The sequence below is a fragment of the Leuresthes tenuis genome, unplaced genomic scaffold (genome assembly GCF_036924035.1).
Source record: "Leuresthes tenuis unplaced genomic scaffold, fLeuTen1.0.hap1 SCAF_20, whole genome shotgun sequence".
NCBI classification, from domain to species: Eukaryota; Metazoa; Chordata; class Actinopteri; order Atheriniformes; family Atherinopsidae; genus Leuresthes; species Leuresthes tenuis.
The window spans coordinates 15,766,998-15,786,559 of NW_027325374.1; the positions used below are offsets into that span (position 1 = coordinate 15,766,998).

At 40.1% G+C, this 19,562-nt stretch overlaps 1 protein-coding gene across 2 annotated transcripts in view; it reads right to left on the bottom strand.

Moving 5' to 3' along the window:
- The window catches only part of LOC140278721 (myoferlin-like), a 26,625-nt gene extending 12,840 nt beyond the window's left edge, over positions 1-13,785 (bottom strand). Inside the window, exons 1-23 of one of the 2 annotated variants that reach the window (XM_072373792.1) lie at positions 13,680-13,785; positions 12,900-12,955; positions 12,516-12,607; positions 7,943-8,051; positions 7,735-7,828; positions 7,477-7,643; positions 6,387-6,515; positions 6,137-6,199; positions 5,992-6,042; positions 5,864-5,894; positions 4,610-4,725; positions 4,374-4,500; positions 4,081-4,184; positions 3,891-3,959; positions 3,751-3,794; positions 3,155-3,237; positions 2,928-2,966; positions 2,496-2,620; positions 2,289-2,402; positions 1,931-2,108; positions 1,699-1,823; positions 1,452-1,561; positions 1,012-1,204 (exon numbers count right to left, since the gene is read on the bottom strand). In XM_072373792.1, the coding sequence (XP_072229893.1) occupies positions 1,012-1,204; positions 1,452-1,561; positions 1,699-1,823; positions 1,931-2,108; positions 2,289-2,402; positions 2,496-2,620; positions 2,928-2,966; positions 3,155-3,237; positions 3,751-3,794; positions 3,891-3,959; positions 4,081-4,184; positions 4,374-4,500; positions 4,610-4,725; positions 5,864-5,894; positions 5,992-6,042; positions 6,137-6,199; positions 6,387-6,515; positions 7,477-7,643; positions 7,735-7,828; positions 7,943-8,051; positions 12,516-12,607; positions 12,900-12,955; positions 13,680-13,767 (2,307 nt within the window). In that variant the 5' untranslated portion in view covers positions 13,768-13,785. The remainder of the gene's footprint in view (positions 1-1,011; positions 1,205-1,451; positions 1,562-1,698; positions 1,824-1,930; positions 2,109-2,288; positions 2,403-2,495; positions 2,621-2,927; positions 2,967-3,154; positions 3,238-3,750; positions 3,795-3,890; positions 3,960-4,080; positions 4,185-4,373; positions 4,501-4,609; positions 4,726-5,863; positions 5,895-5,991; positions 6,043-6,136; positions 6,200-6,386; positions 6,516-7,476; positions 7,644-7,734; positions 7,829-7,942; positions 8,052-12,515; positions 12,608-12,899; positions 12,956-13,679) is intronic. The other variant, XM_072373793.1, reaches the window with a different exon arrangement.
- Positions 13,786-19,562: the final 5,777 nt, after the last annotated feature.

A 19,562-nucleotide genomic window follows, 5' to 3' on the forward strand; every position in this document is an offset into this window, starting at 1 on the left:
TCTTTGCTAAGCTGCTACTAACCAAATGAAAACTGGTTCTTTGCTGATTGTCTGATATGTGAAGACTAGGGATTTAACGGTTACCGGTATAATGGTTGAAATTTTACACGACAAACATTACCGTTTATGTTTGAATTAATCTCATTATCTCGGTGGATTATCGGGATATGTAATAACAGCCTCATCCAAGTTTCGCGAGCGACTCACGACTGTGTTTCGCGTGAAAACGTAGCTTGTAACATAGGCATCGACAAGCAAGCGATTCAAATACATCATGTGAGGGACATCAGCTTTAGGAAGATTGTGTAACTTGTTGATAACTTGTCAATGATGTATACCAAAGTTTCGAGCAGTATCTATCCTCCTAAAATCCAGCAATGTTTTCCGAGACACTTAGGAGCTACTAGCCGTGTTAGCAGCTGTGTTGCTAAGTGTCTCCAAATGAAAGAGAACCAAAGGCACCCAGTAAGTGTTTTTTGGACATTTGTACAGCAATTGAGAATATTGCGATAATATCGTTAACCGTGATAATTTGGTCACCATAATCGAGATATCAAAATTGCCATATCGTTACATCCCACTGGTTCATCCAGTTTGAGGTAGGTGCTGAACATTTTAAACTGTCAATAAATAGTGATCCCCCCCCCCCCCAGTTTCAGTTCTTATAATTGATCCCCGATGTGGTTTTCATCTTGGGCCTTCTGTGGGCCTTCTTGGGCCTTCTGTAGTTATAGTTTCTTCTGTGGCCTCTGAAATGCTATCTGAGCCTGCTTCTGCTTCTCAGTTGGTGGGGAGTCACCTGCGGCACATCTTCTGAGCCTCCTGCACTCTTGGAGTCTGTGCATTCCACTGTTGGGGGGGATGACTTTTTCCTCTGCTGAGCTATTGTCCTTGCTTCAGGTCTTATTGGATTTATACAGAAATGAGGGGTGGCTCCGTGTTTTTTTCACAGTACTGTACAGTCAGCACAAAAAATCCAAACGTATTTAAATTTAAATGCTGTATTTGTACCTCCTCAGCCAGCAATTTGAGTTTGTCCACCCAGGCCTCTAACTCAGACAGAGTGTCACGGATCTCTGTGGCCTCCTCTCTCATGCGTCTTGCAGCTGCCTTGATGATGGCCAAAGAGCTGTCTCGCATCTTCTTTATTTGGATGTCCAGAGATGTCAAGTTAGAGCGGCCCTCCATCTCAGGTGTCGGGAAACTTAAGGAGAGCAGAAAAGCTGATACTTAATTCAGTGTTATAAACCAATATTATATCAAATCTCCAAAATCTATTTGGTTTTATGTCAACTTTTGGTTCATATGATTTCTTGGTGAGACTAATTTTCCTTTCTTTTGATTTGACTTATACATTTTCATATTTAAGTGACTTATATGTTTATCAAATAAGAAGCAAAGACACAGAAATGATCCCATTGTATCACACAGAAACCCTTCCTCTCCCTTACCTCTCCAGGTCTTCAATTAGCTGGTCGAGCAACTTCAGCCACACTTCTACCAGCTTGTTGTCAGAGACTTTAGCCAACATGGCAGTTTTGAATGCCTCCAGGTTAGATTGCTGCAAGAACAACAAAATAGGTCTGATGATTATCCACACATCTCAACCCTCTATAGCTGCACTAGTACTCACATGCACCAAATACAGTACTAGCAGCTTATAACGGAAAGCTAATGTGATGTAATGTAATGTCTTACCAGGCGGTGAGTAATGTAGAGGATAATGTTGACAGAGTCCAGGCGGTGGCTGATGTCCTCCCAGAAAGATGTAACCATAACCACTGGCTTTGTGTTTGCCCAGGGCAGGTAGTAGTAATGGTTACCTAGAAAAAGATTACACAGCGCTTAAAGTGATTCTGTAAATGTGTTTAGAGTGACTGACCCTGTATTAAATAAATATTCTTTATCTGAAACAGATTTCATTACTCACCATCAAATACAGCACAGCTGTACTGAGTGGTGGAGGCCAGCGGTTTGCAGGTGGTGTCCAATTTGTTCCCATAGTTACCGATGCTGACCTCAAACTGGATTGGCTCTCCTGGTTCCTGAATCATGGCGGCGCTGTGGAAGACTGCGCACAGACAGTATTTTCTCCTCTTCTGGTACTTCTGATCAGTTAAAGGACACAAATAGAGAGACAGAAAGCTTAATGAACCTCTAAGAATCCATCTAATATAAATCGCTTTTTTTGTTGATGATAACCAAATGTCTATTCATTACCACCAAGATACTATCTGCCATATATTCTTCTATGATTGTATCTTAAGCCTGGTAAATGGTTACAGTACCTGTACTACGAGGATATCATCACTGTGGATAGTGTCTACTGTTTTGTCTGCTTTCCCCTCAAGCTTTGTGGACAGCTCCACCAGAATCCTGCCCCTGTAAGCCACTCCGTCTCCCTGTGCAGACACAAAGCATTGGTATGAACATTTAAAAATCCCAAAATAAAAAAATTAAAAGTCTACAGAGGGTTATCATGCCAACTCTACTACCTTGCCAAAATTGAGATCCTCGTAGGGGTCTGGTAGGCCAGTGAATTCTCTGGGGCTTCCATACAGGTTGATATAGCAGGGCCCAAACACAGGTAGGAAACCCACCTCAGATTCCCCTGAGTTAGCTGTAGAGATGGCAACAGAATTAACATATTCATGAATGTTCTCAAGCAAAGCTTTAAGTGTTAAAAGGTCACTTTGACAGTATTTAGGCAGCAATGCTGAATGCTAGGTAAGCAGCTGGCAGCAACTACTGTGGCCAAGTGGTGCGAGATGGATATTCAAGTTTCATTGCATATTAACAATATCAAAACAGAGCAAAGCTTAGTTTTAATAGCAATGTGCAAAAACAGAACTGCGCTTTTAGCATTCATAACATGCTTAATGCATTAAACTGCAAGCAACACAGAGCAAAAAGGAGCGCAGGTAAACCTTCATATGACGGTATTTCCCCATTTCCTGCATGATCCTCTATTCCAGAAGAAAAAAAGGACAAAATCCAAGTACCGTTTAGAAGTCAATACAATCAGACCACACTAAATCATCCTATATCTACACGAGACACAAAGACAATACAACTGTGCTCCAGAGTTTGAACAGAATGTCCAAAAATGCAATACGTTTCATTTCAAGCCATCATTTCATAGTACAAATAATACCTTCTATTTCTCCACCAGAGGAGGCTATCCTGGCCAGGTTCAGGTATGTGGTGCCAATAGCATCATTTCCTGTCATGCGATCCCTGAAATCACACACAATGTTTTGACTACACACATATCCCTGCACTCATGTGATACATGATAACCTATGAAACAAAAAAAATAAATCCTTTATTGTTTTCAACAGGGAATAAATTTTGTTCTCAGATTTGAGAGCACTATCAACACCTACTGAGGGACACACCAATTTTCTGACCTTTTCCTCTTGCACTTATTTCCCTACAGCCTTCCTGGAACTGAGTTATCTGACCGGCCATTAGCTCCGAAACAAACAGTGAAGAAAATTAGCTGGCAGTGCCAACAGAACATGTTATTGAGGGAAAGGGCGGGGCCGCCACAGTCTGAGTCACAGCACTGCATTATTTTCATGTGGTTGGGCCATGACGACACACACACAAATAGAATGCAGCTGACCATACTGCAAGGCATTGTGGTACACTTCCTAAACGCAAAGTATGTCCAAGAGAACAACATAGTGCTGCCTCCTAGTACTTCTTACTTACATTTGCATAAATTTGTGATCTCGTCTGACTTACCAATCAAACACTGTCAGTTTGACACGCTCGCACATGGATGGGAACTACAGCGAAAACAAGACACATGTCAAACAGACAGACTGAAAACTTTTGTAACTGATTTTCATGTGATTTTGTGCTCATCCATCACTGTTAATTACCTTGACTTGAAGGTTCAGAACTTGGTTCCACTCTGGGTTTGCATTTCTCTCAATGATCTTAGTACACAACTGAAGAGAGAGAGGAAAAAAAACTCCACATCAGCTTTCTGTCTGTACGGCAACAATTTGCAATTTGCATCTAATTTGCTTCATCTCGCACTGAAACCAAAACTGAATAAATTATTTGAACCTTTTTGCCAGCAAAGCGAGCCTCTAGGAAAGGATCTACTAGATTCTTCTTGTTTTCATCTCCTCCAAAAATTCCTTTCAAAGTCTGGACAAAAGCATCATCCACTGAAAAGACCAACAACGAATGAATTAACCTCAGTTTATATCCTGATAATCATACAACGAGGATCAGATTCGAACTAGCTCAAATATTACTTGTCTTTTATGCATGAAGTAGTAGTTTAGCCTTTCTTTAAAAAAATCATTTAGACTGTTTCAACTATTGAATAATGTCTGATCTAGAACTCATCTTACTCTGGGGAATGTCCTCAGCTCTGAACACCTTCAGTGACAGGGTGGCCCATCGCAGAGTCACACCTGCTGGAAGCAGCAGGTTACTTTCTATGTCATCCTGGTCATCATTAGACTCCCTCTTCTCCACCTAAAGTGGATTGAACAAAAAAAGACTCCATAAATAAAATAAAATAGAATAATAGAATAAAAATTAGGGGCAAAAGCAGCAGATGAAAGCTGCGGTCTGTCTGTCATACCGGAGGCTCATCTCCACACCCAACTACGAAGAGGCTGACTTTGAGGTAACCTTTAGCCCCAGAGCTGGAGTCATCGGGGTCATTTAACAGAAGCCACTTCCTTATGACACAGTGGGCTGCAAAGAGAACACATATATATAATTTTACCACAAAGGACACAAATAGCACATAGTAGAGCATGAAGAAGATTCGATAAAGCATCAACTGAAATCAAGGTTTAAAAAGAAAGCCAACGAAAAAATATTGAAAATGATAAAAAGAAAATGTGTGTCTTTGTGACGTTTTTTGTTTGTTTGTTTTATACAAACATTAAATGGAGCCTCATGTTAGTAAGGAAGTCACAAGTTATAGCTCATTTGTCACAAGTCTCATTGTCCAGTAGCTTAACTGATTCCCCCCCTAATTAGCATTCATTCAAAAAGAAGCACTCATCCATCCCTCCCGCTCTGTGCTTATCGTACAGTATCAATGGATATGTCTGTGTCATGCTGAGTGGATCATCTGAGAGCATCACAAGGGTCACAAATGCAAGCCAAACTGCTCAGTCTGAAATGATTTGTAGCCAATTGTACAACTATTGTAACATTTTAGCTAATTGTAACTTGTTAGCTAATGTCACCTGTTTCTTTGTTACACATATAGCAAACACAGAGAAAACTACTTTATTCCTTTTCGACTTTATTCAAAGTCTCCTTTTCGCTTTTTTTTGGGTCTCCACCAACTCCTGACGAAAAATGTGTGAATCTGTAGTTTCTAGCTTATATGTTAGACTATTTTACTAGGTGGTAGAAATCTTTGTGTGTTCTCTGTTAGTAAACAGGTACCATGCAGTCAGCTTTAGAGCTGCTTGCTGTAGATAATATACACTAAGCGGAGTAAAAGTGAACCAAATCAGTAAAGTAGAGGGAAAGAAATACAAACCAAATTTGCAAAAAGGCTCCATTTAGCTGATGGTAACTCCAGACTCTTGATAATTACGTATAGGTTCATAACTCTGAGCAGAACGTCTCACGCACAAGCAGCACATGCCACCCATTGATAATAAAAAATATATATGATTGGCTGCTCTGACAACAAATTGTAGTAATCCTTTAAAAAAATCATCATAACTATAATCTTCCATTTTCACAAGCTAGAGATCATCCAAAGATCAACTTTTCTGGTAATTGTCTGAAATAAATTCATTCATTCATTCATTCATTCATCCACCGAGCAAAAGCAAATGATTGTCAGATCTGAGGTTTATGAGTTTACCTGGTTCATCATAAACATAGCTGACGTCCAGCTGTGTGAGAGAACAGCGAGAAAGGCGAGAGTGAACATTAACCACACTTTTCATGAACATGTCAACAGTTCTGTGTGGGTGATAATACATGGTGTACCTTGAATTCTCCCATGAGACTGTCTGCCCTCAGTGAATAGGAATCATACACCTGAAAAGAGGAGTGCAGCAAGTATCAGTTTATAAACTGTAGCTTATATACACACTCATAATGACGGAAGGCCTCGACATTTCCACGCACTGACCCGAAAGCTGAAATTCTGCTCAAACAGGTCTGATGGTAGCATGTGAACGTTGTAGAAGAACATCTGCAAAAAGACAAAATCAATATTCCTTTAAAATTCGAATGAAGTTTAAATTCAGATAGAGCAAACAAGACTTTAGTTTTTGACGGCTCAGTCTAAAACCTGGTTTATTTCATGAGTTTTAGACTGACATAAGCAAAAAGTAACACATTTTTGCTTGAAACGTGTGCAGTCTGTAAAGTGACAGTACCTCATCAAAGAAAGGATTATTTCCCCTCTTGATCCTTGTCCTGTGAGTCTGTCCACACACGTGAACCTTCACCACTGGTTTGATATTATTGCCAGACAACTGACGGGCTTCAATGATGCGAACACGGATCTGAGAGACACAATACTGCATTGTAAGGGCGGATGACTTGAATCAGACTGCATTTGATTCAGATTCTCACTAAGATAACCTTTATGCTACCTGCATATTTAAGTAAAAATGAAGACATCTTAAGGTGGTAAATAGCTTTTCATTGTTGCAGCTTGCAAAGTGCTCTGTTGCTGGTTATAATTGCTGACTTAAAACAGCCTGACCGAGCTTATCAAAAGGATTACTCAGAATGAAAGCAGCTTTTTCAAAGAAACTTACATGATGTACAGTCATGTGAGAAACTGAGCAAAATTGTTCTGTTTCAAATCATTTGTCGTCACTCGTGGGACAAATTTTTGAGCAGTTAACACTGACCTGCTGTCACCATCTGTGTATTCATATTTGTCCAGAACACAGTTATGCTATATGTCTTTCCTTTGAAGGCACCAACACTAGCTTAAAGTCCAATGTGATGACTTGCTGTTTTGTCAGTTTTTCCTGATGAGAATATCACACTTATTGGTAAATGGTAAATGGACTTGTACTTGTATAGCGCTTTTCTAGTCTAGCTGACCACTCAAAGCGCTTATTTATTGGAAGCTAAATAAACGCTTGATGAAGCTATGTTTCTTTGTTGGGCTGTTCAAGTAAGACATTTTTGATCAAGACAAAGTTTCTACAAAGAGTATTACCTGCTGTCTTGTTCAGATGTGTTTAAAATGATCATACATTTCCATGGGAAGCACTTATTTGACTGCACATGACTTTTTGGTAAGAAAGGAGGATAATGGTCACTCATGATCATCTAATCCTAAAATATAAAGATATTGTCCATCTACTCCCTCCAGGAACATGAGCGCAAAGGATACTTTAACCAGATATAAAAACATACACATTCTGGCACAGTGCTTTAGATAAAAAAAAGAAAGCATATACTCTTATGGTCTAGCACATAAACCTACGAAACCACCATCAAACTGACCTGGAAGTCCTGGGGTTTATTTATGAGTCTGTGGCGACTCTGTGCTCTGGTGAGTCTCTGGCGAAGATTAGCACGCTGACCGGAGGATGACGAGACTCCTGCTGAGCCACTCTGGCCCCCATCGGGAAGAGTCTCACCACCCTCATCACTATCACCACCGTCGCCCCCTAAACATCAAGAAGACACGATGATCAGATGACCTGACACGCCTGTAATTAATTGCGATCAATGAATATCGTCACTAGGAAATAAACATACCAGCGTCCACTGTAGCATCTCCACCTTGAGGGTCATTGGGGTTTGGTGGAGCATTGGCTGGAGGGTCATAGGCAACCACAAGGTTGATTGTTGCCTGGAAGGAAATGATTGGTTGATCAATCTTTTTAACCTTTTTTTTTCTCCAAAGAATGTAGCCTTTATTTTTCTTTTTTTTTTTCTGAATTCATTTTGGCATAATGAGACTTACACCAATACTCTGCCCATTTTCATCAACCAGAGGAACATTTTTAGATGGCAGAGATCTCGCTTGACCTGAAGCAAGGTCTCTCAGGGAGATTTTGGTTGACCCAAGAAATCTGAAAAAAGCGGGAGAGGATCATTACAGGCAGGCAGATTTGAATGCACTGTCATGTGCTTATTAGATTGAAATAGGGGACATTCTGTGCTGAAATCCTAATCAAATCCAGCTCATGGTATAGCTCTAGTCAAAACACCAGTAGCCAGATAAAACAGCATGTAAAACTGCAGTGCTGTGCGTATGCACATATTAAGTTCCATTCACAAAGGGTTCATAGAGAAGGTGAACACCCAGAGCTAACAAACCCTGCCTGCTGAGACAAACAAAACACAACCTGTGAACCTGTACACACATCATGACTGTCACTGTCATTAGTTTGTCATGTCACAGACTGTTCTATCAGTTTGTCATGTCACAGTCTGTTCTATCCGTTTTTCATGTCACAGTTTATGTTTAATCATGTTTTGTTCTAGTCATGTTTTTCTCCTGTCACGTTCAGTTCACTCTCATTGTTCCCAGCTGCACCACATTCACTGATCACTCCCTTCACAGTAATTAGCTTCCTGGTTTCCTTTCAGTCACGGCAGAATCCTCACTAACCTTTCATGCCACAGCCACGATTGAAGTCAGAGTTTTGCCACCATAGCCACAGTATTTTCATAGTCTTGTTCACCATAGTTATTTATCCATAGTCTAGTCTTGTTTTTTCATCGTTAAGTATTTTGATCCGGCTCTGCCGCGCTTTGTTTTTGCCTTTGCTCCCTGTTTATGTTTTGTGGAATAAACCTTGTTTCTTGAACCAAGAGAGCTGCATCTGGGTCCTACCTCACCACCAGTCCCTGACATACACACTGCAGAATCTGTCTGTTGCTGATCACTGAGGACTTCCTGCTCAGAGACTTTAAATAAACAAACTACTGCATTAATTCCCATTTAGAAGACATTTCAAAAACACCATCTGTGAATAACAGAGCAAAGGTCCACTTTGAGATGTCCAAACTGGCCTGTGTGGGGGAATAACATCAATATAAATACAGCAAATGTGGAAAGCCTTCGACAAACACAGTCACCAGGTAAAATCGACAGTAAAGCCGCTTGAATCATCCTGATACTCCCTGCATCATTCTCTGTGTAAACTGAATCCTGCTTTCCATTAACTATATTTCTTGGAAAGATTACATGTTAAGTAACTGTATAAACTTTTAGGTTCAAAAACTGTTGTTGAAATATCTTTTAATTATTCAAAGACAAATATTAAATCAGACAATACAGAGGATGGTATTTGACTGAGTGGGATGTGCCAAAATAAAAAGTGTGCTTTAACTGTTAGGCAGCACGACTGAATCAGTTCGTTTTCAGCTTAATCTTGTGTTGTGATGTTGTGTCATCTTTGGTATTCATACATTACTACCATCTAACTACTAAGGGAGTACAAAGAAATATGAAAGCAACCATACACAATCTGACACAGCTGTGGCCAGAAATTAGGGCAACAAATTCTAAAAATGTCAGGTCACAAGAACTTTCATGATGGGTTTAGCATGGAAGTCATGTGACTAAAAGGGCATGGGTTCCTGCAGCTGATGTCACAGAAAGGTTTTGGGCTGTTGTCAATCAGAAATCTCTCCTCAGAATTACATAACAAAGTTATGGAAGATGGACTGGCGGCCTGTTCTCGGTGCACCCTGCCTCTTACCCTGTGGCAGCTGGGATCAGCTCCAACCACCCCCCAGCTCTGAATTGGATAAAGCGCAAAATGGAAACTGGATGGATGATGGATAGATAATGTCGTGAGGGGTGACAATTACACAGTTTATTTCACAAAGCAAGAGTTTGCATAAAGCATTTATTTAACTAACATCTAACATCCGAGTATATATAGCATATGATGCAATAGTTGTGCAGTACTTTAAAAACACTAAAGTAAGACTACAGAAAAATCACTGTACTATAGAAGTTTTTCAGATTACTAAGACACTAATAATCAAGAAACTTTTACCGCTAGCAGGAGATGAAGAGTTATTGGTTTGGCAGCACTCAGTGGACACTATGTGGACTAAGACATTCCCCTGAGACTGAGTGACTCTATAAACCTGGTATGCAGCCTCAAACTGGGCGAAATGTCTTCTTATCCCTGCATATTTGTAAGATGAAATCTGGACAATAATGTTACTTGCACAGCTCTGCCAAATATCTGCTGTCAACAAACCATTTAGGAGAAAGCTAAGAAAAGTCTTGCCGCAGGCACAAGGCTGCCCCTGGATTGTAAGAATTCTTTTTTTGCTTCTTATCTTGCATCTCTGCGGTTTCCAGATTGATTCTGCTTTGATAACAGATTCTGTGGCCACTGTCAGCCTCTGGTGAGCCACAGAAAGAGAAGTCTTGCTCATCTTAAGTATGAATTTCTTTGTCTGGCATCATCACTGAATGCAGATAGTTTTCAAACTTTAATAAGATGTTAACGCTGGAGAATTTTGTCATCAATGTTGTTGTCATGTCAGTCTGCAACTCATAAAGTAAACCAGGTTCGGGGCAGAGCTGTCAACAAGTAAAATGTCAGGTTCTGCTGATATGTGAAATGTTGTCCATTTGTACCATCTGAGGTTAAACTTTAGAATAAATTGTGTCTTTTTCCAGATGTTCTTACTCGCCTGATATGCCGAAGTTGTAATTAATCTCCAATCATTAATTAAAATCAGGGACTTTTGAACACAAGCAGCTCTCTAGTGCACTCGGCAGGGTTTTTAATTCACAACCTGGCAGCGTCCCTCTGTCAGCATTTATTTCTTTTCACACAACTGTTAGGAGGAGTGAACACGGAGGGTGAACTCTCATATTAGTGATAGGGGTGACTCAGTTTTATAAGAATTTCTCCAGCTATTCTTCAGCATCCTGTGCAAACATTTCTGTCTTCCGGATACACGGTGACCTTTAGCAGGTGTAAGGACGGCAGCTCAGACTGCAGGCTTCCATAAAGGATCTCTTTTAACCATTTAACTGTTGTTAATCATTTGATTCCCCTCATACTTTTGGCTGTGCCGTATTAATTTGTAACCACAGTAGGGGTGCGGCTTTAATGATGTTGGCCTGTCTATTTGTCCACCACCATCTCTCTCGATTATTATATTTCAACAAGCTTAAAAAAGTCGGACTTTTCATCCTTCAGGGTGGCATCTGCAGATCATACTGAAATATCTGAACAATCTAAAGACTGAAACTGTCTGACTTTTCCTCTATTGAAAAACAATCAGAGAGTTTAACTTCTCACCATCTATGAAATCCACAGTCACAAAAATGCAGCCTTCGCTCCAGCAATGTCTCAGAGTTTAGCGAGCCTCTGAGAGGAAATGACACGTTTTACCCATATTTACCCTCAAAACTCTGGGCCTGAAATATGAGCCTCAGTTCTTCTGGTCGAGATTGTGCTGCTGTTTATACTGACAGACTTTGCTCCACAATATTCCTTCCCAAATATTGAATTAATTGCAAAGACGTTGTGTTACTTTGTCCGTCTTGTTGCCATGATAACAGGAAATTACCCACAACAGCAGCTGGAAAACTATTCAAGAGAGAGAGAAGTCCTCTTCTACCCCCACTGTGTAAATCTTTGGGGAGTGTGTCAGCCAGACCAGCCCAGTGGAAAACTTTACTCCAATTTTCTTGGTCTCATGTGCTAGATATGCACATTTAAAAAGCACCTCCCTCAGTATGACTACCTCATGCACAAGGGAAACTTCTACTCAGCAAAGCATATACAATGAAAATTCATATTTTTGCACGACATATTTCATTAAAAACAACCACTTTTATGCGATATGTCTTCTTACAACCAACAAGCCTTTGGTCCTTGTAATTAGTGATGTCGAGGAAACATATCTTTGTGGTTGAGCTATATTGGTTCCACGTGTGTTTTCAGCAGGAAGTTACGAGCAACAACATTTTACATTAACCCCCCCACCACCACCACACAGTATTAAAGAAATCTGTGCATATTACTACAATTACTCCATATTCAACGCAGGAATTTCCAGCGTTTTGTCAAACAGTGTAACCCGAATCCCAGAGAGAGTTAGAAGACAAACAGTTATTCATCCAACCAGTGTTACCTAATCAGAGTCTGTCATCCCACACTGTCCCTGCAAGTCTCAGCATGGCAAGCATGCAAGTGTGCGGGGGTAGAAACAGCCAGCTAAATAACTCAAACGCTGGATCATTATCAGTGTTTATGATCAATATTCAATCTCACTTACATTTCTAGTGTACAACTGTATGAATGTTGGCAGTAATGTGTAACAAGCAGCAGGAGGTACCCTATGGGCAAATGATAAGGAGCAGCTAAAGTTAAAAGAAGACACCATGTCTGAGTCATTGTTGGCTAACCTATCACAGTTATTTTCAAGAACATCTTAGTTCAGAAAAGACCATGTTTTCTTTGTGAATCAGAAAGGGGAGGCTCTTTCAACACCGTGATCCCTCTGTTGCACAAAACTAACACAGAGCTCTAGGGCTGTATTGCACTTACTTATCTTTCCCAATTGTCTCATAGTCTTTCACAACCACGTCTAGGTGGGAGCTGGAGTCCAGCGGAATGCCCTTTAGATCAAACTCAAGCACCTGCAAGAGAAGATGTCCAGCTGGTCAACGACGGTCACGTCCCGCCAAACAGTAAATACAGTAAATGAAGATTTGCCACTTCAGTTGGTACAAAACATCTGAACAAACTCCTAACACCCCGGAAGTTCAACTCAATCACAATCTATACTATGGACGATCATGTGATGATTGGATATTTGCTGTGTGTTGATGAGCACAGCATCACTGTAACGTCACATTCCAGTGATAACATATCAAAGTGTAAGAGAGAAGTATCTTTGTCTTGATTGTGTGTTTGTGTAGCATAGATTACCTCATTCCACACAGGATTCACTTCACTGTCAATTGATTTGGTTTTCTTCTTCTCATCTGCAAGAAAAAAAACAACATTTTTAGTTTTTTTGTTTTTGCCTGAATACAATAACAACGGCACATCTCTTCTGATTAGGATAATCGATATAAAGGCACTGTCAAAAAGCTGACGGAGACAGAGTCAAACATTTTATACTCCCAAATGATTTAATCTGTCTTTGAAATAAGGAGAAGATAAAAACGGAATCAGAAGCTGATGGGGGCTACAGGACAAAAAGCTGATGAGATCAACTTGAGCCAACTGGCAGGATTGATATCCTGTTTCTGATATTCTATTCCAGAGGCTTAAAGCTACCATCCTTACATTTCCAGCTCGTCGTTGTCTTTTATCCCAGCCATCTCTGTGTCTGGTCCCATGTTTCATATCCAAACACAGCCACTCCCCTGCTATATTTGCTTATAGAAAGACTCAAACTTACACTGCCTTAAACTATTCTGATTCAAACAAACGTTTTAAAGCCTAAACCTTTTCAGTCCCATGTTAACAACTGGGCATCCGTTTTAAAGGGATGATCCTTAATTTATCTATCATCTGTTATCATCGTTATTGCATGGACTAAATACATGCTTTTCTATTATTCCACCAACATCCTTACCACGTCCACAAATAAGAATGATTAAACATAAAACACGACTATATGTTTCCAAATACACTATAAATATTGACCCACGAGCTATTCTTCCATAAAACTTGAAATGTTGAACTTTAGAAAGACCTTACCTTTAAAAATCACAGAGGTAATTGGATCGGGACTTCCAAGTCTCTTTTTAGGGAGGCTCTTAGCCGACTCTACCACAACCCGCAACATGATTGCAAGCGGGCATAAAGAGAGAGAGAGAAAAGAAAAGTAAACCTAATATACCTAACCTAATATAACCTAATATAAGGAGGCTTCACAAGTTTTGCCGAGCTTCGGCATCCTCACCGCCCCATCACTAACAAGAGACGGGGCAGGACTGAGCAGTAGCTGAGCGCGACGTCGGTGAGTGCGCGAGAGCGGGGTGAGTCACGGGTGTCTAATTAAGAGTCCTGAGCTGAGACTCGTTAGCTGCCATCCGAGACTCCGCGAGGAGTCCGCAAAGCAAGCGGAGTGGATGCATTGCGTTTGTGAATTAGAGGGACGGTGAATGAACACTCCCGCACATGCAAAACAGCGTTTGTTTGTTTTTTTTCCCCCCATTCAGTCCAATCATTTTCACGAATGATTGGAGTAAAAAAATGGTTCACTCTTACTTCGGTTAATACAGATCATTTATGTTGCTTTGGCTTCATCTAGTGGCCGTACTGGGCAGCGCTTCTTGTCCTCGAGAGAGTACTGTTTAATCTCAGTGTAAAGCTTCCAAATAGGCTTGCTCGATATGGACAAAAGTAAAAAAAAGTAAAAAACCAACCAACCAACCAAAAAAAAAAAAAGAATCCTACCAAAAATGAGGCTCATAATTATCTCATATTATTCATCTTAGTTTTCTTGTAGTAATACAACATTTTTTCCACACCAAGTTAGCATTTAGGAAATTGTTTAAATCTGGAAGTCCTGCTGACTAAAAATGATAGGACACAAGTTACAGGAACTTTGAATGACTCATCAATCACACCGCAGTTATTATTCCTTTGAACTCATCATGTCTACCAAGAGGAGTTTTGTCTGAAAAAAGACAGCATGAGAAATTAAATGAAGCAGGTCTCTTGTTCATAGATCATTGTGCTGATGGTTATATCTTCCACTCTTCTCAGAGCAACAGTATTGACATCTGCAACATTTTAATTTCCCTTTTTCTGGACAGTAACGGGCATAAACAATTTGCAATGGTTGGAACAGAGAAACCACATCATTAGTTTCATCTGTGGTTTTTCAAAGTTGACAAACAGAAATGTATCTGTGGATTGGTATATTGTGTTGTCAGTTTTGAATTATTTTTGTCCTATATCTGCTTTTTGAATATTCCTCCAGCCTGTCACCTGTGCAGAACAAAAGACCAAACTCCACTGGGACTTTGGTACCATCATCAAACCTAATGGGAGTCCACTCTTGAGAGCTCCTTCTCATTGAAATTATAATTAAACCTTCTGTATGTGGCCTTGAAAAAACTAAAACCACATACGTGAGAGAACTGAGTGACTAAGAGAACATGACAAATTATCCCTTCTTGTTGCCCCCCCCCCCAATACTGTGATATAGTTCATCTAAACGACTTCCTGTGAGGATATCTGAACAGCACTTATCATGTTAGACCAGCTTGACTGTTACATGCGTTTCATTTGTATTAAAGTTACTAATCTCAACTCCTTTGGCTTCTGACTAACTTGGCTTCTTTAAATGATTAACCCACAGAGGGTTTGTCTGCGGCTCTTTTACCCCCAACAGACTTGCAGTTATTTTGGAAACCTTCAGCTCCTCGTCAGAGGTGTTGACCTTGCTTTCTCGATGTGGTCAAACACTGCTAAAGGATAGCTTTTTGATCTGTGTCTGTGGACATTCCTTTTTCTGTCTGAAGACAAGGAGCTTTGTTTGAGGTTTGCATGACCAGACAGAGGATGGGAGGGAAACAAAAGCTTTGCAGGGCTCGGACTGGAGAGCGCTGAGGATCTCACTCTGGCCTCAACTCTTAAGAGCGGAGCGGGGTGCTACATTTTTCTTCTATTTCTTTTCGGGTATCAACCTGAAGAGCATACAATACGGATGGTAGAATTTGGAAAAAGGACACCAGCTTCAGGTCATTAGCATGAATACTTTGAGAAACAACAAGAACCTGTGGAGGCTTTATGAGACGGAGGTGCCACACAGCAGGTTTTGGTGAGTTTTTATAGCAGCCTGAAAAGTCTGTTGTTTTTATTTCTCTCTCCAGGTTAGCTGACATTTTAAAGGAAGCACCTCGATAAGGATTTTTTAGGATTATCATCACTGGATGTGAATCGATATTGTGTGGTATCTTGCCAGCTCGAGGATTCTTCTATTTCTTCCCATTATATATTAAAACAAAAATATCCAGGTTTAGATTTTGTTGTCTGCCCATCGGTCCCATCGGTCCATGTACCCAAAACATTAAGAAACTTAGAGAAAGTCTTCCAAGTTGGGATAGATCTTAAATTAGCACACTTTTTAAATTAGTAGACTTTCCCAAGGCATTTGGTAAAAGCACACATTTTCTTCATTAACTGCTCCATCCACCTGCCACTACTTCTCTCAAACTCTTTCAGATGCAACCGCCCCGCTCTAACAAACTGTGGTGCATTTATTACTTAATTACTTTATGGTTCCCTGGTTGATTGCGAGAAATGATGTAAAGGACTGCTCATGCATGCCCCGATGGACCTGGGAAAAGAGCTCACAATGCAGAGACATGTGACTCATTGTTCATGTCTATAGTTTCCCTGAGCAACAGGCCCACACAGAAGCTGCTGGTGCCAAAGAGCACTTTCACTTTGTTAAAACACGACCCCCTCGCATTTCTCAATCCTTCATTACTTATTCCTTTAAAAGAAAAAAACAACCAACTTTTGCCTTCCAGATCAAAACAGTATTGTGGCTGAAGTGCATTGTGGCATTGTAGCCACATGGGAGTGCTACATTCAGTCTACGAGCAGCCATTTACCACCTCAGACACAGAGTTGATAAGCGTCAGTTAAAACTGAAGTATTTCTGCATATACTAAGTATTTCTCAGGTACTAAATTGCACCTGATGAGTCTTTTCGCTTCTGTCCTACTTTGACGAGGAATGTTGAAATCCTTCACCTATTAGTCCTGATGTATATCTGCACAATCAATTCAGCTGTCTTAGACAGGGCAACAGGGTGCTGCCATAAAACTAAGACTTTCTCAGAAAGGAAAAAAAAATCTAATTATAAGAATATATCATTGCATGTAAAAGTAGCATCTGCTGCTAAATTTGTAAGAGACTCACCAGAATATGGTGGATGTCTACTCTGTAGAAGTGATTACTACTTGACAAACTATTTAGTTTTTGCTAACAGTAGTATTTTTCTATCAATGTTGTGGTGCCGTCACATTAGTGATCCAGCATGTGGTGCCAGTCCAGCAGAGAAACTCAACCCAGAGCACCTGTATCTCCTGAGAAATGCATTCACCAGCCCAAAAGCTGGGTTTCAGACACGGGCGAATAGGCTGAAGGGAAGGCAAAGGAGTGGAAGTGAAGAGCCTGGAATAAAGCTTCAAGAATTTCGGGAGGTACTGAGGACTGTGGTTGGTCCAAGTATCGAGGACTCGTGGGTTGACAGATTCTTCAGTGAGGTATGGAGCTTTGTCTTTAAAAGTGTTAATGAAGTGAGTTACATTGCACTCAATGACAAAACAGAAAAATGCTGGCATAAACTCTGTCTCCACATGTAGGTAGATATCAGTTGTACAGGGCAAGTAAAGTGGCAGCAACTGTGTTCCTACCTGCTTCTGGAGTACACTGACAGACAACGGGCCTCCATTCCTACAGCGGCTCTGCTGGACGCCCAGCCTCAGTTCAGACACTGCTCTTACAACAAGGTACATTTTACCAAATGAATTTGTCAGCTGTTGCAGTGATTGAAAAATTATACCGGCTCACAAGTGGCTGAAAAGTAAGGTCACTGAGAAGAAATTAAATGAATCCACGATAGAGGATATTAAGGAAATAAAAAAATAGGAATTTTCTAATTTGAACTGGGATTTATATAACTTTCAAAATCAGAGGGAAAAAGCATAGTTTGGAGAGATATGATCCAAGCAGCAAAATCACTCGGATGAATAGGGGCATTTAAAGTCCCAATCTGGGTAGTTATAAATCCTCTAAAGACTATGCCATGACACTGATGGCTGATTGTGCACATAATATCACCTGTAATGCAAAGAGATCCCTATGGACATGTTAACAATGTTAAAAACTTGATTTTCTGGTAGAGAGGTAACTTCGGATGAGATACAGAGTGAATTAAGACTGATAACCGGATACATGATTTCACACAGAATTTCAATCAGGGACTTATAACCACAGTAATGTCACAATAAACATACCTGTACATGGTTCTTCAGAGATTAATCCATTTTAAAGACAAAATATATACAGAACCTTGACCAAAGCCCTTTACCCTAATTTAAGATTAGTTTTATAATAACGAATTAGATTAGATTAGAACAATGTGAAATATGGTGTTCTTTATTAAATTAAATATCCCAATAGAGCCTTTAAGTTTAAAAAGCCTTTAAAAAAAACTAAAAAAACAATAGTACCAAAAATCTGTGTGGCACCAAACACAGACAGGGTTAACAACTATAGATAGCTGGTGAACTAAAACCTACATTTTTACATTTTTTTAATTTTTTTTATTGGAATAACATTTGATGGTTGGCTGGGAACATGAGTAAGTCTTCATGTTTGCTGGAGCATACCAGAGCTGGAGCACTGGTTGCCATGGTGGCCAGGTCAATGTCTGTTAGCTTGTTAGCTTAGCTTAAAGAGCTCCTCTGTGGTCAGAAAGTGTAAGTTTTCAGTTTCTTTTTAGGTGTGTGTGTGTGTGCATGTGTGGGTCTGAGTGCGTGTTATAACAAAACAATCTTTTGAGTGGTCATATAAAAGGCACAGGTGTGACTATTAGTAGTAATTCAAGCCTCTCAGTAACCCCAAATCAAGCAATATGAAACTCAGCTATCCATTGTTCTCTGTCAGCCCTTGTGAGTTTGGTGGGGCTTGGGGCATGGGAAAGGACACTGTTGCCTGTTTGACCATTTTTTTTAGGAGCTCCAGGAATCATAACAGTATCAGATCCTACACAAAGGGCTTATCATATTCAGGTATAAAAGTAGAAGAAACTACCAAAAATAATTAATCTTTAGTGTTGTAATAGAGGAGGAGAGATGAGGCAGCTTGACACTAATTTCCTCAAAGGTCCTGCAACATCATGCAAGAATTAACACATACCCTTCCTTTTTTTTACCAGTAAATTAGAGATTATTTTCTACCATTAAGTCCTACTTTTTAAAAGTTAAAATGATCATTCTTGCCTCGTACTTGTTGCTCTGCAGCGGGAGCCGACTGTTCGTGTGGTTGCTGTTTCCCATCCGCCTCCACTTCGCTATATTAGTATTAGTAAGGGTGGTCAGATCACTGTCTGGAGCAGCAGCCTACACACCCTGAAAACTTTCGTGGTAAGTGACGTTATGTTACTAGTGTCACATTCACAAAAATATTCACAAAAACTCACACTTTTCTATTTAAACCAGCTTGCTGGAGATCCAACTGAGGAAATTGCCAACACGAGGAGGTTCAGAGGCTGGGCGACTGATGCTGTGTATATGGAGAGAGTCCACAGGGTTGCCATAGCAACTGACAGCAGGGATTTACACTTTGTCAGTGTCAATCAAACCAGTGTTTTTGAGGATATCCATCTGTTTGGTAGTTTTGAATTTATTTTTTTTGGTAATTCTGTGTCTGTGAATTTTTAGTTTTGGTAATTCTGAATTTTTTTCAAATTGAGTGGATTACAAAGGAAAACAAGTGTGTTTAAATTGTTCCTTCTTTTGTCTTGTAGGGTTTCGTAGTGTCCCAACTGCTCTTTGTTACTGGCATGATGTACAGGTAGAATTATTGTTTATATGAGATGGTTTATCTGGACCA